The sequence below is a fragment of the Dioscorea cayenensis genome, chromosome 16 (genome assembly GCF_009730915.1).
Source record: "Dioscorea cayenensis subsp. rotundata cultivar TDr96_F1 chromosome 16, TDr96_F1_v2_PseudoChromosome.rev07_lg8_w22 25.fasta, whole genome shotgun sequence".
Lineage (NCBI taxonomy): Eukaryota > Viridiplantae > Streptophyta > Magnoliopsida > Dioscoreales > Dioscoreaceae > Dioscorea > Dioscorea cayenensis.
Genome location: NC_052486.1, coordinates 782188 through 799817, shown reverse-complemented (window position 1 = coordinate 799817; position 17630 = coordinate 782188). Strand labels below are relative to the sequence as shown.

Below are 17630 nucleotides of genomic sequence, written 5' to 3'. Positions count from 1 at the left end.
AACGAGCAGCACACCCACAAGGCTGAGACCCAGTAGGTGTAGGTGTGCAAGGCCTTAGAATCTAATTACACAATAGGAAACACAGTTTAGAATTTCAACATCCAATAGAAGCTAGTGTCATATACATAAATCTCATACTCACACAACTAGACAGTTAACTCAAATTTAGAAACGGAAACATAATAACTCACTAGCCCACTTAGATGCCTATTGCACTATTCACTCCGGATCTGAAAAAAAATCAACAACAAGATTATGAGCTTGGGAGCCCAGTAAGTAACCACTAAAAATATCGGGATCACAAAATGTTCAATAATCTTTAAAAACATACGAAATGTTACATAACGAAACAAATATCAAAATGAACCCAAAAATCAGAAATAAATCAAAACAGATTTAATTTACCAAAATAACGAGCATATAAGTCCCCCAAACAACTGATGCCAAAAAACATCAGAACTCATTTATTTAAACTCGGTGACCCGAGTCAGATTTCAGAACTCATAGGTTTATCCTCGGTGACCCGAGCCAGAATATCAGAAGCCGTTATTCTTCACCAACGGAACGGTGTGAAACTATAGTTTTTATGTCAGAAGTACGTGTCGACATGATCAGTGTTTAACCCCCAGTGACAGGGTTATTGCATAATTAATTGGGGACACGAGTTTCTATACAAAAATATATCGGTATGTCCAAAATTATTGTCAACACAACAATACTGAAATTCAGTGATCCCATTTTTTTTAACAAAAATAATTCCAATTATATCAAATAAGATAATGCCAATATGTGACAACCCCTGTTAACATAAATAATTAATATTGTCTACATAAATAAGATTATATATATATATATATATATAATCTATGAAATAATTCAACACTCAACAACAACTTTCTTTCTTTGCCTTTAATAATTTGATAAGTAAAACAAATAATAAAATAAAATAAAGTAAACAATAAATAACCAAATGAAAAGCTAATGTCAGGTTAACATTTAGGCCATTTCCAACCCACAATCCCAAATCTCTATTCCAAATCTCAAATTTAGTCTTACTACAGAAAATTTTACTCCAACCACAAATCTCAAATTTTACCCAAAAAAAAAATATTCTTATAATATTCTTTTCATATATTATTTTATTATTATTTAATAAATATATTTGAAATTAATCATTTTAACAATAAATGAATTAAACATTAATTATAATTTATAAATAATTTATTAAAAAAATATAACTTAAAAAATTTACAACTATATTTTTTAATTTATTAATTAAATATATATTAATAATTAACAATTTTATTTATTAATTAAATAATAATAATTATTGATTATTAATTAATTACACACAAATTAATATTATAAATAACTATTTATAATTATATTAATGGATTAATAATTTTATATTTTCCATTACAATAATAAAAAAAATAAAAAATAGAAAATATAATTAAAAAATAAGAAATAATGTGGGACCCCAAATTTGGGGTTGCAATAGTGTGACTCCAAATTTGGGGTTGCACTGTTGCAAAACCCAAATTTGGGGTAAGATTTGGGTGTGGATTGGAGTACTCTACACCCAAACCCCACCCCAAATTTGGGATTTGAGTGTTGGGATTGGAGATGCCCTTATAAACTGTACCAGGCAAAAAATATCATAAATCAATTAAATAACATTAATATATTTGAAAGTAATTATCAATGGGCAAAATATCAATAATCAAATAAAAAATTAATAAATATTGGTAAATTCTAAAAATAATGGTCAACATAACAACAAAAAAAATCAAAACATAAACATGTGAACAGTATACGAATGGTTTTTATTTTCTAAACAATAAAATCCAAATTAACAAAATAATTATATAAACCATTATCAAAAATCAGAAATTTGCATATATATATATATATATATATATATTTATATGTGGTTTACTTACATGTTGATCGCTCAAAAACCCCAAAAATCCTATGATATTTCTTCGATGGAACCTCACAACGTAAGAGACAAAACCCTTGATGGAGAGGCCTATCCCCGTCCTCGCCGCCGGCACCACAAACCAAATCAAAAGAAAAAAAAAGAGAAGAGGGAAAAAAAAACTAGATCTCTCCCTATTCTTAATCCAAACAAAGATCCATAACGAGAGAAACAAAGAGGCGGCCATTATGGTTTTGAAACCTAAATAAAAGATAAATAAATAAAATTCCGTGCCATCCATGCACAATTAATAAAGTAATTAAAAAAATGTGTGAGGCTCACAAATGGGCTTTATGTTAATGGAACCATCTTGGAGTGACTGCCCCGTAAGTTAATCCGGCCCACATAATTCATTGATATATATTTGTGTGTGCGTACACATGTAATTTAGAAATGTTCCTAGTTATGAACTCCATTGATATCCTCATCATAGTATAGCATCTTAATTGGTATTGTTTATAACAGTGTTTGTATTTGACTACGTACATTGTTAAAATGTTATGATTGAAATCATTGTTCATAGGAATGGAAGATTTGAAGCCGTTAATCTCAAATCCAATAGCTGACAAAGAGTCTGAATGTGATCTTTTTCTCTATTTCTACATAAAAAGGTGGGTGTTGTTTGGTTTATATATTTTGTTTTAAAGGATGGTTTAAATCAAGTTGAATGGTTATAACCTATTATTTTACTATTACAATTATGATAAGATGTTTAGAACGAGAGTAATGTATATTCCACTGTATAAAACTTGTTTATAATATTATATAATTGTTAAAGTTACTATTTATGAGAATGAATGATTTGAAACGTTGATTTAAGTCTAATTGCTCATAATGAGTCCTATCCTTAGCTTCGTGCTAATTATCACGAATGGAATCCACTGGATTATTATATATATATATGTGTGTGTGCGTCTGTATGTGATGATGATGATGATTACCAACCTCCAAAGGCAACGTGACATTATCGGGAAACACGCTGCGAGTCCGGCTCAGATGAAAAAACGCTTCTTTGAGTCTTCGTTTCACACCTTCAAAACGTTTTTCAAACCTCTCGAATTTTCGTAGAGCGTGCGCTATGGCGGGGATGCAGCGGCAGCCATGGGAGAAGCTTGAGGGGAAGGTGGTCATGGTCACTGGTGCGTCCTCTGGTATCGGACGTGAGCTGTGTCTCGACCTCACCAGAGCTGGTTGCCTCATCGTTGCGGCTGCCCGTCGAACTGATCGCCTCCGTTCACTCTGTGACCAGATAAACGGTGCTGAATCGGCGGAGGGCGATCGGGAGACGAAGGCCGTCAGATCGGTGGCCGTGGAGCTTGATGTGTGTGGCAAGAGCACCGAGATCGAGGCTGCTGTTCAAAAGGCCTGGGATGCCTTTGGCCGTATTGATGCCCTTGTTAATAACGCTGGGATTAGAGGTAATTAATTAATGGTAATACTATTATTCATTCATGAGTCATGACCCGCAGCAAACTTATTTCCTAAAGTATGAGTTGTAAATCTATTGCTAGAGCGGTAAATACGATAATACTGTTATTATTTTGAATCTAGTTTCTTACTTAAGCTTTATGAAACAAACCTTAAATCTAAAGAAAAAAAAGCTTGTTGTTGCTCATGCATGCATTACCAACCACGCCTTTCTTTTGTTGACTTGCAAAACTACGTACAAAATATATATATATAACTTAATTAGATTCTTGCTTAATTAGGGTGTCTAATTAAATCTATTGGTTATAATTAATTCTGCTGACTTTTTTTTTGTGTACTTGTCTGAGGTTGGGTGTATTCCCCACTAGATTGGAGTGAAGAAGACTGGAATACCAACATCAAAACCAATCTAACTGGACTATGGTTGGTATCCAAACATGTCTGCACACGGATGCGGGATGCAAAACAAAAAGGTTCAGTGATCAATATCTCATCCATTGCCGCTCTTGATCGTGGCCAGGGGCCTGGAGCACTTGCATACTGTGCATCAAAAGCAGGAGTCAACATGGTCACCAAGGTATATATATATATATATACCATCATGATTCATATATACAAAGTTTTTACATTTGAAAATAAAACTGAGCCTTATGTCTTAACTAATTTCCATGTTGTCAGGTCATGGCTTTGGAACTTGGGGTGTATAACATCCGAGTGAACGCCTTAGCACCAGGATTATTCAAATCAGAGATCACACAAGGGCTGATGAGAAAAGAATGGGTGAACAAAGTGGCCGAGAAGATTGTTCCATTAAAGACTTTTTGGCACATCTGATCCTGCACTGACAAGGGTAGTTCGCTACTTGATTCATGACTTGTCGGAGTATGTCACTGGCAATATCTTCATTGTAGATGCAGGAGCCACCCTCCCTGGTTTTCCTCTCTTCTCTTCCCTCTGAATTAATTGTCTCCAGCTTCATCCATATATATATATATATATATGTATGTATGTTTAGGTGTCTGATTTTGATTACATATATATATATATATATATATATATCTAGCAGTGTGTTTGCTTCTGAATAGTAAGTGGGTTTGCCATCATGTCATGTGTGCCTGCTCTGCTCTTGTTGCTTGAGGTTTATGTATAACTGAAATGCATGGCTATGTCTCACAGTTGTTTCTGTCCAGAAAATTAATACCGAATAAGACTGAAATGCATGTGCAAAATTTTTAATTTCAAATTTTAAGTTCGCAATGTTTATGTTTATAAATTTCTTTTAATCAATAATATAAAAAAAAATCACGCTATATATATTTTAATAAATATGGACATGCTGCATGTGAACAAACTATGAATTCTTAACTATTGAATTAGAACTTTTTGAACTTTCTACCTCGTGAAACTAAACAATCATTCAGCTGTTCCAAGCCTGATTATTATTATCATGCTATATGATATAATCGTTAGAACCATTTCTTATGAAAAAATATTATAGATATATTACAATTAATTGATAACCGGAATTGGTTAAAACATTATGATGACAGCTACTAGATGGCCCAGTGGCAACTCAGTTGAATAGATGAATATGAGGGTCAAATCCCCATGATGTGTAATACCATACAATAGTGTAGATACAGTTTAAAATTAATACAATAATACTGTTCACATATTATTCAATGGGTTCAATGTGCTTGGAACCACCTTGGAGTCATTATCCTGTAAGTTAATCCAGCCCACATGGTTCATCCATATATGTACATATGTGTGAGCATAGGTAATCTAGGAACATCTCTAGTTATAAACTTCATGGATATCCTGATCACAACAATCAGATCCATATATCGCATTTAAGTTGGTATTGATTGTAATATTGTTTGACAACATTGTTGGATTGTTACGATTGAAATCATTCTTCATAGGTATGGATGATTTGAAGCCGTTAAATACAAATCCAATGGCTGACATATATAGGGTCCAGATGTGATCTTTTTATCTATTTCTATAGAGAAAGCCGGTGGGTGTTGTTTGATTTATATATTTTGTTTTTACCTAGGGTGGTGCAAGTCAAGTTGAATAGTTATGACGTGTTATGTTATGTTATGATTATGATAAAATGTTTAAAATAAGAGTATTATATATTCCACTGTATAAATAATTTATAATACTATATATTTATTGAAGTTATTAACTTATTATTGGTTACAAAAACGAATGATTTGAAAAAGTTGGATTTAAAAATCCATCAAGGAATTGAGTCCATTGGATTATTATATTATATATATATGTGTGATGATGATGATGATGATGATCAATTTCCAAAGGCAGCATGACATTATCGTAAAAGCACGCATAGTGCGAGTCCGGCGCAGCCGGTCTTCGATTTATAAAAAGCGCGTCTTTGAGTCTTCGTTTCACGCCTTCAAAACGCTTTTCAAACCTCTCGAAGTTTCGTAGAGCTTGCGCTATGGCGGGGATGCAGCGACAGCCATGGGAGAAGCTTGAGGGGAAGGTGGTCATGGTCACTGGTGCGTCCTCTGGTATTGGTCGTGAACTCTGTCTCCACCTCGCCCGCGCTGGTTGCCTCATCGTTGCCGCTGCCCGTCGCACTGATCGCCTCCGCTCACTTTGTGACCAGATCAACGGCGCTGCATCGGCAGAGGACGATCAGGAGCCGAAGCCCGTTCGATCGGTGGCCGTGGAGCTTGATGTCAGCGGCAAGAGCGCCGAGATCGAGGCTTCTGTTCAGAGGGCTTGGGACGCCTTTGGCCGTATTGATGCCCTTGTTAATAACGCTGGGATTAGAGGTAATGCCTATACCTAGATCCTGATTCGAATAAATTCTATTTTTTCTTTCCATCTTTCATTCCCAAATTCTTAACTAACATGGCAATTATGACAAACATTGTAGTTCGTAAAAAAAGCCGCCAATTTTTCATTGATTCATTAAGGAGACCTTGAACTTCGTTTGTTCTGTGTCTAGAACATGAAACCTGGTGCATTTTGCATAGCTTTTTGGGCAATTTTTGAATTTTGTTCCTGTTATTCTCGCTATTAAATGTTCTATAGCAAACGTTTATGCTGTGCTTCGTTGAAACGGAATTTTCTGTTTATAATATTCAGAAAAACTACAGCTTAGTTGGTCAAATGTTCTCTTGGTTTACAAGCGTCCCAGAGCATTCAGAGAATCAACAGGAAAGTTTCTTTTGAATTTTTCATTTCTTTTGACTGTGCTACCAAACCTAGAGGTTCAAATTTACTTTTTCAGCGCGCTTAGTATGCATCTATTTATCTGTTTCATTTTGTCTTATATAGTTTGCTGGGTGTTGGAATACTCTGTATAATATAATAGTCTTCGTTGATGCAACGAACATAATATCAATTTTATTCCAATGTTCCTGGTGATACAACAAATGACTTTTTGGACAAGACTAGATGATGTTTGAAAAATCATAATAATCACGATTCCCTCCCAGTCCATTTTTAGATTCAGTTTTTCAGATCTGGCTTCTGTGCTGTCAAAATACGTTCTTGACATTTTTTTCAGGTTTAATAAATATCGTTGTATTCAAAGTATTATTTTTTATTTTCGCTTGGATGATATTTTCATGCATTTGGAGTGTACAAGTAATTGAACCTTCAGTTATTTGCCCTATTCTCATATTCAAGGGTCATTTCTTTGCAACATTGTCTTGCATGCCTTGCGAGGTTGATACTCTGTAGCTTATAATCTCTATGTGCTGAAAGAATTATAGTAAGGTTGACTGTTGCTTTTAGGAATTAAGAAACGCTGTATGCTTTTAAGTTAAGTCTGCAGTTTGATTAGATTACATGACCTTCATTCAAATATGATCTCACTCCCAAATTTCCTTTTTGCCCTAATGCCTTTTTCCAGTTTTTAACTTGAATATCAATGAAGGAAAACCTTATCGACTCAATCTTGTCTTTTTATAAATCTGCATAGCTTTTGTGCTTCATGCTCAGAATATCCTTGGTACTCTCTTTAAAAACATACGAAAATGTGGTATGATGCATATCCTCTTGATATTAGACTGAAGATTACTCAAGAAATTTGATAGTGCCTTTACAGTGACCAATTTTTCTGTGTGTAATGTCACTTCCGGTACACAAGACTGTATTTAAGTTTCCATGTAATTAGTAGATCTTGTTCCTACATTATACCATTTGGGATGTTCGTAAAGTTCTTTCAGTCTTGTTGCTTAGTCATTCAGTTAGCTCATGTTGTGGATTGTGGAAACAGTTGGTTCATTTTAAGCTTCAGAAATGGGCTAGAAATACTTGTGGACTGCCACATAAATCAACTGGATGTGACATATAGAATGAGTTTACCTTTTGAAGGTAATCGCAACCTAAGGCAAAATTGGATTTAAATATGGTATAAATTTTAGCCACTGGCAACTTAAGGTTCTGGAGGCACATATATCTCGTGACCAGCAGCTAATCTGCAAGTGTTCCACCAAAAAAAAGCACATGATTTTATTTTTTTTTTGGTCTGTGAAATGTACACAGATTCTATTCCCTAATTGGTTGGTATATGATGCTGCCATTATCTGGAATTTAGTTTCTTACTTAGTCTTCAGGAAACAAACCCAAAATCTTGAGAAAGCTTGTTGTTGCTCGCTACCAAACATTTTCATTTGTTGACTTGCAAAACATCAAAAATCCCACTTTTGTTTCTCTGACTTTCTTCTGTCTTGTATTCTAAACAATGAACAATTGCCTATATATATTTACTGTCCACTTAATCTCTTGCTAATTCTGCCGACTTTTGTTTACCGCATGTCTCAGGTGAAGTGCATTCCCCACTAGATTGGACTGAAGAAGACTGGAATGGCAACATCACCACCAATCTAACTGGACTATGGTTAGTATCCAAACATGTTTGCATACGGATGCGTGATGCAAAACAAAAAGGTTCAGTGATCAATATTTCATCCATTGGCGGTCTTCATCGAGGGCAGTTACCTGGAGGAGCTGCATACAGTGCATCAAAAGGAGGAGTTATCATGCTCACAAAGGTACCACCATCGAAAGCAGTGGGAATCCACACTGCTTTCTTTTTTTTTCCCCGTTTGATGCCAGGGGAAAATTTTCAAACCATTTGTTGCGTTTGAAAATAAACTGAATTTCCAATGTTACCAGGTCATGGCATTGGAGCTCGGGGAGTATAATATCCGTGTAAATGCTGTAGCACCAGGGTTGTTCAAATCAGAGATCACACAAGGGCTGATGCAGAAAGAATGGCTGAACAAAGTGGCTGAGAAGGTCGTTCCGCTAAGGACTTTTGGCACATCTGATCCTGCCTTGACAGGATTAGTTCGATACTTGATTCACGACTCATCAGAGTATGTCACTGGCAATACCTTCATTGTAGATGCAGGAGCCACCCTCCCTGGTGTCCCTATCTTCTCTTCTCTCTGAAATGTCTTCATTTTCAAATTTTTAAGCCATATAAATTAGACACTATATCAGTGTGTTTGGTTCTGAATAGGTTTGTCATCATGTGTGCTTGCCCTTCATGCTTGAGGGAAATGCATGGCTGTTTTAGTTGTTTATGTCCAGGAACATACCGAATAAAACTGGCATGAATGCCCAAAATTTAATTTCAGGTTTTTTTTTTTCCCCTTCAATTTTTGTGTGTTTTATGGATCAATAATAATCTGAAGAAAATCACAATCACAACCTCCGTTTCTTATAAAATAGTGTTATGCATAAATTACAGTTAATTTATAATAATTGGAAAATAAATTAGTTAACAGATGATGATGTTATATATGATTGATATCTGGGGCCTCAGAGAATCTGAGCCGTTGATTATGTTGAGCGGCGGCGAGAAGACAAGGCTATCTACTGAGCTAGCCTCTATCGGCTTTCGGGTTTTCATCACATCTTCGTCTCTCGAGCGAGGTCAGAGGTCTAGACATGGCGGCGATGGAGGACCCCAAGAAACGAAAGCTCGAGAGAACCGGCACTGGCGACAGCGTCCTCGCTCGCCAATCCGACGAGCAATTGCGGTTGCTTCTCGACCCCCTCAGAAAGGACTAGCTCGTCGATCTCCTAGTCAAGCTGTAAGCTCTCTGATCGAGTGGAAACCAAAAAGGGTTATCTTTCTTTCGAGTCTCTTAGCTTTTTGAGATTTGGCATTAAAAAATTGTGCCTTTTTTTGTTTTTGAGACATTTTGCTAGTATTTTCGGGAGTCATTGCCAATCATTTCAGCTGATTGGTGACTGGATGGATTTTTATGTGCAATTCTCTAAACAGAGAACTAGTTTTTCGATTTTATATAGGCAACTCCAGCGCTAAATTACTCGGTAAAGTTATCATTTTTCTGATCAGAATCGCCATAGAAAGCATGAACATATGATACGTATGATAGCATAGCTTCTCATTAATGTCATTCACCAGTGGGGACATCATTTGTTTAGCCCTTTTGTCTATGTTCTATGAGGAGCTTGACGAAGCAACCCTGGTGCTAGTGTGCCACATCTTTGTGTGAATGCCTTCCATAACTGTTTTTAATTTGTGCAATAGTTTGCTCCAGTAACTCTGGATTGCCGAATCCTGCTTGCCTGAATTGCTTCATGAAACGAGTCTTATGTTTATGTTTCCCTACTTCTCAAGTAAGGTGTTATAAGGATCTAGATTCATCGTTTATATCTGATTTGACGATGCATGTGTGTATGCATGTTTTGCATGCTGAGCTGTGCAGTGGTACTCAGATACCTGAAGTTGCAGAAGAAATTAGAGGTGTTGCAAGTGCAGATCCTGTTCACCGCAAGCTTTTTGTCCGTGGCTTGTCTTGGGAGACTACTTCAGAAACCCTGTTTTCTGTGAGTGCTTTGCTGTTTGCGTGCATTAAGAGTGCCTGACTGATTATCTAGAGTTTTATATTAGTATTTTTCCCCTGCTTATGATCTTCCCTTACTGTCGACTCACTAATCGTCCGATTTAAGGTACTGAAAGGAGGCTTATTCTTTCATGCTTCTAATGTTCTTTGAGAAACTTTTGAGCAGGCATTTAGCGCTCATGGTGATATTGAGGAAGGTGCTGTCATTACAGACAAAGCAACTGGAAAGTCCCGTGGATATGGCTTCATAACTTACCGACATATGGAATCTGCCCAGAGAGCACTACAAGAGCCAAGCAAGTTGATTGATGTAAGAAATATAATGAATGCAAATAGAAAGCTACATGTAGATGCTGTTAACTTGGTGAATTTTGTTTTTTCCAATTAACTGAATCTTTGATTTATTAGTCCTTGTCAGATCACTGATTTCCTTTTTTGCTAAAAAAGTGTCAAGTATTTGTAGTTGTTTAAATCTTCTACCAAATCTCACTCATTTTGTTCAGTGCCATCATTTTAGGAGCTTTCTTCAAATTTTTTGCTCTTTTTTGTTCTATACAGTTACAATATCTTCCAATCCATTTCACTAGATGAAATTCAGGCAAAATTACATCTGGACAATTTTCCTTATTATTGGACAAATGAAAATGTCATGCATTGTCATCTCAGGGCCGCTTGGCTGTTTGTAATCTTGCTTGTGAGGGGCTAAGCAGTGGATCTGTCAGCACTGACCTGGCACTGAGGAAAATTTATATAGGAGGTCTTTCCCCAGAAATTTCAAGTGAAACTTTGCTCAAATTCTTTGGCAGGCATGGGGAGATAGAAGAAGGCTCAGTTGCTTATGATAAAGAAACAACCAAATCAAAGTATGGAAGATAAAAACCTAATATCATTTTTCATATCAAGTTCCTAACAATTACTGAATATATCCCTTATAACTTTGGCAGGATTTGGCTTTGTTACATACAAGACAGTTGAGGCTGCAAAAAAAGCATTAGATGACCCAAATAAGAGTCTTGGAGTAAGTGAATTGACCTGACATTGCTGAACCATTCTTTGCAAATAATAAATATCTTTTCTTAGTTATTAATTTCCATCTAATAAATATTTAAATCTTGACAAGTCATTGGAAACCACTTACTACTTTCTTTAAGCTTATTCCTCAGCAAAAATCTACTAGAAGCTTCTGTAAATTTGGTGGAAAGTACCATTCTTCTCTAAGACGCAACAATCTAGCTCAATGGCTTTTTATATCAAATAGTGACAAGTCTGGTTCTTTCATCTACCTCTGAACAAATGCAGACGGCCACATATTTATCTTCATGTGGGAGGATGGAGTTATAAAGCAATGCAGATGGGGATGCATGGGAGTTCTCCTATAGTTGTAATCTCCAATTATTAAGACCAGAGACATAAATTAAGAAACATCTTGAATGTTTTGTTGATAGGAATATATGGATGGAATCTAAAATTATTCCATAACCTTTCACCAAGTTTGCATTCATTATGGTAGAAGTTGCTACTCAGAGTGTTTTCTATGTATCGTGTGTTTTTTGTTAATTCCATTGCCTGATTTTGTTGGTAGGGAAGGAACATCACAGTGAAGCTTGCAGACTCGCACAAGAGTAAAGTGATACAAACACAGGCACCAATGTCAATGGGCCCGCTAGCCCTTCCCTATCAACATGGATTCACACAACAGGGGAAGTCTCATGCCGTCAGCCCAGACCCAGTAGGCTATGCTTCTTATACGCATGCCTTACCATCATACCCCACAACTTATGGGAATGCTCCCTCTGGCTTTGCACATCAACCCTCAAACTTCATATATGGGTTTAAAGAAAGATCAACCTGGGTTACCATCCACGACAACTGGAGTCACTGGATTCTCGTTTTTATGCAGCAAAAACCATGAAGTTTTTTTATTCCCAGGTTGTTCTTATCTTACCAAGCATGTTGAAATGAGCTTCACGTTTTTATATTCAACAAGATTTATTTCTTGGTGTTTTTGCTAAATGCTAGGAATGCCAGAGAGAGCAAATTGAGTGTCAAGCAACTGAGACTGGATGAAATTCCAGAGGAAAAGTGCTGTTCTTACATCCACAGGGAGACTATGAACTGAGTTGGTGTGCATTGCAGCTACTGGGTGAGGACTCAACTATATTTTAAGAAGTGTCTCGGTTACAATTAGCTGCAATTTGCCGATTGAACCTTTGTTTTTTTCATACATTTGTGTAATAGTACAGTCACTCTTTTTCTGAGTTTTCTCTGCTATAAAGATGCTGATTCTCAGTTAGTATAGGCACCCAATAGACTTTGTTGCTTTTCATGTGGATGGTTCAAGGTGATTGCTGTGATTTCTCAAACTGGCAACGGTGTTCTTATCATGCCTTATTTTGTGTCTGGAGTCAGGACTCAGTGTACCCTCATCTTTGCTTCATTATCCATTGAATGCATTCACAACGGTGTACTGTTTAACACCAGTCATCCATCTTTAATGAACAAACATTACTGTCGCTCTCCTTAATTTTTACTCATTTGATCTTCAAGTCATGAATTTTTTTACATCTGACATGATTGAGTGGTGCCTTTGTTGGAGTCTTGTGTCTGTGTGGATCACTGAGGCTCTTTTGATGCTTGAGTTTGTTTTTGTTCTGGAGTGTATTAAATAGAAACCAAGAAATATGTGGTTCATTGGGACAACTAGAAGGGCGATAGAGTCATGATGCATAAAGAAATTTCTCCAAACTTGTTTTTTTGCCTTTTATTAGACATAGCCTAAAAACCAACGAAGCTGCATTTCACAACATATAATATTAGACTTATGCTTATCAATTTTTCCAAGTGGCTGTCTTGTCAGCAAAGAGAGACGAAACAGTCTGATTTATAACATAAGAACAATGAACTAAAAACCCTCCTATTGAAGTTGACTTTATGCTTTAACAATTGATGGCAATCACTACCTCCATTACAATTGCTATAAACACGGTGCTTGAAAACTGCATTTTACTATTTATACAAATTGTGGATAATATTAATAACAAGCCTATTTGTTATCCGTGAGTTGGATTGAGGTTTCTGTCAGTCTGCATCTTAATTCATATGTCATTATTATTAAGGTATATATTTTAAGCACGCGCGCTTGCGCGTTGAAGTAGGTAGGAGGATATCCCGGACAGAAACGACAACTAGTTTAGATAAGAACAATTTGATGAGTTGATTAGTGGAGGTCCATTGCAACATTTCAATCGTCAATAATTGGGTAATTGCAGATAAGGAGGTTGGTTTTGTGAGAACCAATCAATGGTATTTATTTAACTTGATTAATTCTGAACATGCACCATTGCTACTCAATGGCTAGTGCCTACTGTAAATTTTTTTTTTTCTCCCTTGCACTTTATATAGTCTATTTATTAGCAAGGTTCCACAAATCAAATCACATGGATGTTCATGAGCACTGGTGCAGAGCATGCATACACATGAATTCTTGTTAGTTTAGTTCTTGACTTGTAGTTTGTTAATTCAGAAATAGTAGTTAGTGGCAGGTCTGGTTCGTGTTTGTCTAATGGATGGATGGATGGCCGATGGTAGGAGACTTAGGAGTAGAGAATGAGAGTGAGCATGAGCAGCACCTGAACCACCTGCTCCCCATGTTCATCCACACGAAGCAGAGCCACCTACAACTAGGTACCCCTCGTGTTCATTTTTCTACACAGTCCCCAATGGATGATGGTAATTAAACTAGAGAGAAAGGCAATTCATTTCATTTTCTGGTAATCCATTCCATGGCATTGGAACTGTCACCCACCACAAAAAGTCCCATTCAAACCAGGGAGACAATTGCACACGTGGCCGGCTGCATATGCACAGTCTCCCAACCAAGACATGAGGGGCCTCACTGTTCACTGTTCACTTCCGAGGCAGGCAATCCAAAGCTCATACCAAAAGATTCTCTCTTTCACCGCTCAAACACAGTTCAAAAAGGCGGATTGGGAAACATGCATGGCATCTTGTCAAAGGCCCAAGCTTTGGAAAGAGAAAGAGAAAAAGAAGACAGAACAATGAGAAGGGAGGAGATCCCCCTCCTAAAAAGCCAGTGCTTTTCCAACACATACATCCACATTCCATACCCCTCAAATATTAAAAAAAAGTCACCATCTTTTCTGGACAAAGAGCCTGGAGATTGGATGAATGAAAGAGACAGTATACGTGTACAAGTTTGGTATGTATGTATTATTGACTAACTTGCAGTAGTAACAGTAGTGCGAGGTGTAGAAGAGACCGAGGATGGAGACAAGAGTGCCCCACTTGCTTTATAAAGAATACCACTTCTCTTTTGTCTCTCTCTCTCTTTCTCTCTCTCTCTCTCTTTTCTCTTTAGTCATGAAGGAGCAGTAGAGAGAGAGAGAGAGAGAGAAAGAGAGGGTGATGGATATGGGTTCAAGCTCTCTGCCGGCATCTCTGGCCTGTGGTTCCAATGACTCTCTCAACGGGCTCAAGTTTGGGAAAAAGATCTACTTTGAGGATGGGGGCGGTGGTGGGAGCTCCTCTAAGGCTTCTTCCGGGCAGGCGCCGGCGAAGAAGGGGAAGATCGGAGTGCAGGGGGTGCAGCAGCCTCCAAGGTGTCAAGTGGAGGGCTGCAATGTGGATCTCAGTGATACCAAGGCCTACTATTCCAAGCACAAGGTTTGTGGTATGCATTCCAAGTCCCCCAAGGTCATTGTGGCTGGCTTGGAACAGAGGTTCTGTCAGCAGTGCAGCAGGTCAGTGTTCAATAAACACTCTTGTGTTTCTCTGTTTGATTTTTTCGTGCTCCTCTTCTTCCAATTTGTTTGTTTGTTTCTTTATTTGTTTGATTGTGTTAATGATGTTTGGTTGATTGGTTGGTTTCATTTCTAGGGCTTTGCTAATTGCATACAAGTGTGATTTTATTGATTGATAGCTTCGCATCAACCTTGTCTTTGAATTCTGAGGGAAAGCTTGCATCTTTCTTTCCTATTCCTGTTACTATTGGGAGATCATCTGGAGATTGTTTGTTCAAGGGGTTTTTCTTCCTTTTCTCTCCATAATAAAAAAAGTTGTTTGTTAGGTCATGGGTCACTTCAAAAAAATGACGCAATTAGTGTGTGAAAGAGAAGGTATATGGTGTGTTTGGCCTTGATCAATCTTTCTCAAACATACATTTGATTGATACTGCTGATTAGGTAGGCTTAGTTTCAGTTATATATATATATATATATCAATATTGGTCTTTTTCATCCATTTTTGCTCCTGTTTTCTTGTTCTTCAGCTAATCTATGAGCTTGTGTTTCTTATTTCGATGTCATATAAGAATTTTTCGTCCTATAGAACCTGTGAAGAGAAGTTGATTGATTATCCAGTTTACCTTGTTTAGCATTAAGAGAACATGTTGCTATGTATTTGGCTTTGATATTCAGTAGAAAGTTCTTGTCCCTTTTTTCGGTTTTGTAGGTAGAGGTTTTTTGGGTTTAACATTTATGTCGGTGACATGTCCATTACTGTGACTTTGTTGGTAATAATAGCATGAAAAGTTGTCTGGTTTCTTCAAGTCATTTATATCTACTTCACTTGTTTATTCCACTTTGGAACTCTCATATAATGTCAAACCCTGCTTTTGAGAATGTATTTAAACTTTTGACTGCAATCTGGTTTAATTTGTCAGTACACCTACACCTGATCTCTCTTTGAACTTTTTGGTGCGGAGTGGAGTATTGTTGTTGTTGATGTCATCAGTTTGATCATGCATTGAGTCAGTCTCTTTGAGCAGTAGAAAATCAAGTTGGTCTCATTTCCTCATTTTCATTTTTATTTCTCATTAGATGCGAATAGGTTAATACAAATTTACAAGATTTATCAATTAAAGTTTCATGCAATTAATGAAGCAAGAATTTTCTCTGCCAGTTGAACATGCTTCAGTTTCAAGGTAAACTGCATCCTGAATATAAAAGCATAGTTTGCATGGTGCTGCTATCTTTTGTGGTCCCAATTACATCTTCAGTCGAATGGCTTCTATTTTATTATCACACAATTATTAAATTAAGTCAATTGAAACATATTCGTATTCTAGTTGGACATGGTTGAATCCGCTGAACATCTCGTGAACCATATAACCTGTATCATCCTGGCATCCAGTAATTCCATGGGCATGTCCAGATACCATTGAATTCTAAAAACCATTTATCTTTTGATCTGCTCCTTCAATTGATGGTTGCTTGTTTTGCTTCCATAGGACCCTAATGATCTTTGTAATGGTTAAGTTTTTGTCCGTGCTGTGTCTACTTGATGTGTATGTGTGTTGATGTGCATGTCTCTTGTACTCTGTACAGGTTCCACCAATTACCTGAATTTGACCAAGGGAAACGAAGTTGTCGTAGACGTTTAGCCGGACATAATGAGCGCAGGAGGAAGCCACCTCCTGGATCCATATCACGCAATGGACGGCTGTCATCATCTGGCCATGGTTAGACACATCAAAATGTCCCTGAGTTCTCTGACTTGGTTTCTTTTGTTTTTGAGAGGATTTATGAAGTTTTCTCAAGTAAAAATCTCTTAACTAGTTCATAATGTTTTGACAGAAGATAGCGGTAGATTCAGGAGCTTTATGATGGACTTCACTTATGCAAAGCAAGCGGGTAACGACAGAGATGCTTGGCTAGCAAACAGGTCAGGCAATCGGGTTGTTGGCAATCATCAATGGCAAGGTGGTTTAAATGCTTTGGACCAGTGGAGTTGCTGCTCATGGTTTCGGTCCATCAATGCGAGGTTCACCAAACACAAACAGTGCTATGTTCTCAGTACCACCAGAGAATTCGAGTTCTTTCCGTGAATCTCTTGCTGGAATCTCTGACTCCAGCTGTGCTCTCTCTCTTCTGTCAACTCATCAGCCACGGAGCAGCACCACTACACAAAACCAAGTTCCAACGGTGATACCGGCAAACGCCAGCTTTGACATGTCCCATGTGGTGCAGCAACCAGGCATGCCTAGTAATTATATGGCCAATTCATGGGAGTTCAAAGGACCTCCTGAAGCCAGTGGAACCTCAGAAGCAATGCAACACCCAATTGAATTCAGTCATATTTCACAACCCGGCAACCAACGTTTCTCAGGCGAACTTGAGCTAGCATTTCAAGGAAGCAAACTTGGCATGAACCTCGATCCAGCTCTGGCTTTTGCTGATGATGCCACCCACTGGTCTCTTTTAAACATCTTCTTTCCACTGATTAATTGCTGCATAACTGTGTAATCTACACTGCTGCTGAGTTGGGAATTTTTCAGCCAGGACATGCATCTTTTTATTATTGTTATCATTATTATTATTATTTTGATGATG

At 37.2% G+C, this 17630-nt stretch overlaps 3 protein-coding genes and 1 pseudogene across 3 annotated transcripts; all 4 read left to right on the top strand.

Moving 5' to 3' along the window:
- The first annotated feature begins 2924 nt into the window (after positions 1–2924).
- LOC120279236 lies at positions 2925–4512 on the top strand (annotated as a pseudogene).
- A 1214-nt stretch (positions 4513–5726) lies between these two features.
- On the top strand, positions 5727–9045 carry LOC120279235 (3-oxoacyl-[acyl-carrier-protein] reductase FabG-like). The gene is made up of 3 exons (XM_039286109.1): positions 5727–6219; positions 8222–8451; positions 8576–9045. Exons 1-3 carry the CDS (start codon positions 5880–5882, stop codon positions 8852–8854), a joined length of 849 nt encoding a protein of 282 aa, XP_039142043.1. The 5' UTR covers positions 5727–5879; the 3' UTR covers positions 8855–9045.
- Positions 9046–9241: 196 nt separating this feature from the next.
- LOC120279128 (UBP1-associated protein 2C-like) lies at positions 9242–12193 on the top strand. The gene is made up of 6 exons (XM_039285995.1): positions 9242–9501; positions 10144–10264; positions 10448–10591; positions 10948–11145; positions 11225–11299; positions 11864–12193. Exons 3-6 carry the CDS (start codon positions 10544–10546, stop codon positions 12191–12193), a joined length of 651 nt encoding a protein of 216 aa, XP_039141929.1. The 5' UTR covers positions 9242–9501; positions 10144–10264; positions 10448–10543.
- A 1526-nt stretch (positions 12194–13719) lies between these two features.
- On the top strand, positions 13720–17566 carry LOC120278772 (squamosa promoter-binding-like protein 14). Its single transcript, XM_039285503.1, is given in 4 exon segments — positions 13720–15041; positions 16626–16759; positions 16878–17023; positions 17025–17566. Coding segments are annotated over 4 exon segments (1134 nt in total). The 5' UTR covers positions 13720–14706; the 3' UTR covers positions 17544–17566.
- The last annotated feature ends 64 nt before the right edge of the window (positions 17567–17630 follow it).

Bases quoted from the DNA above. Each gene is read 5' to 3' on its own strand.
- LOC120279235 (XM_039286109.1), top strand. From the start codon at position 5,880: ATGGCGGGGATGCAGCGACAGCCATGGGAGAAGCTTGAGGGGAAGGTG. The intron at 6,220-8,221 runs GTAATGCCTATA...CGCATGTCTCAG, and splicing joins TAATAACGCTGGGATTAGAG to GTGAAGTGCATTCCCCACTA. The intron at 8,452-8,575 runs GTACCACCATCG...CAATGTTACCAG, and splicing joins GAGTTATCATGCTCACAAAG to GTCATGGCATTGGAGCTCGG.
- LOC120279128 (XM_039285995.1), top strand. From the start codon at position 10,544: ATGGAATCTGCCCAGAGAGCACTACAAGAGCCAAGCAAGTTGATTGAT. The intron at 10,592-10,947 runs GTAAGAAATATA...TTGTCATCTCAG, and splicing joins AGCCAAGCAAGTTGATTGAT to GGCCGCTTGGCTGTTTGTAA. The intron at 11,146-11,224 runs TATGGAAGATAA...ATAACTTTGGCA, and splicing joins AAGAAACAACCAAATCAAAG to GGATTTGGCTTTGTTACATA.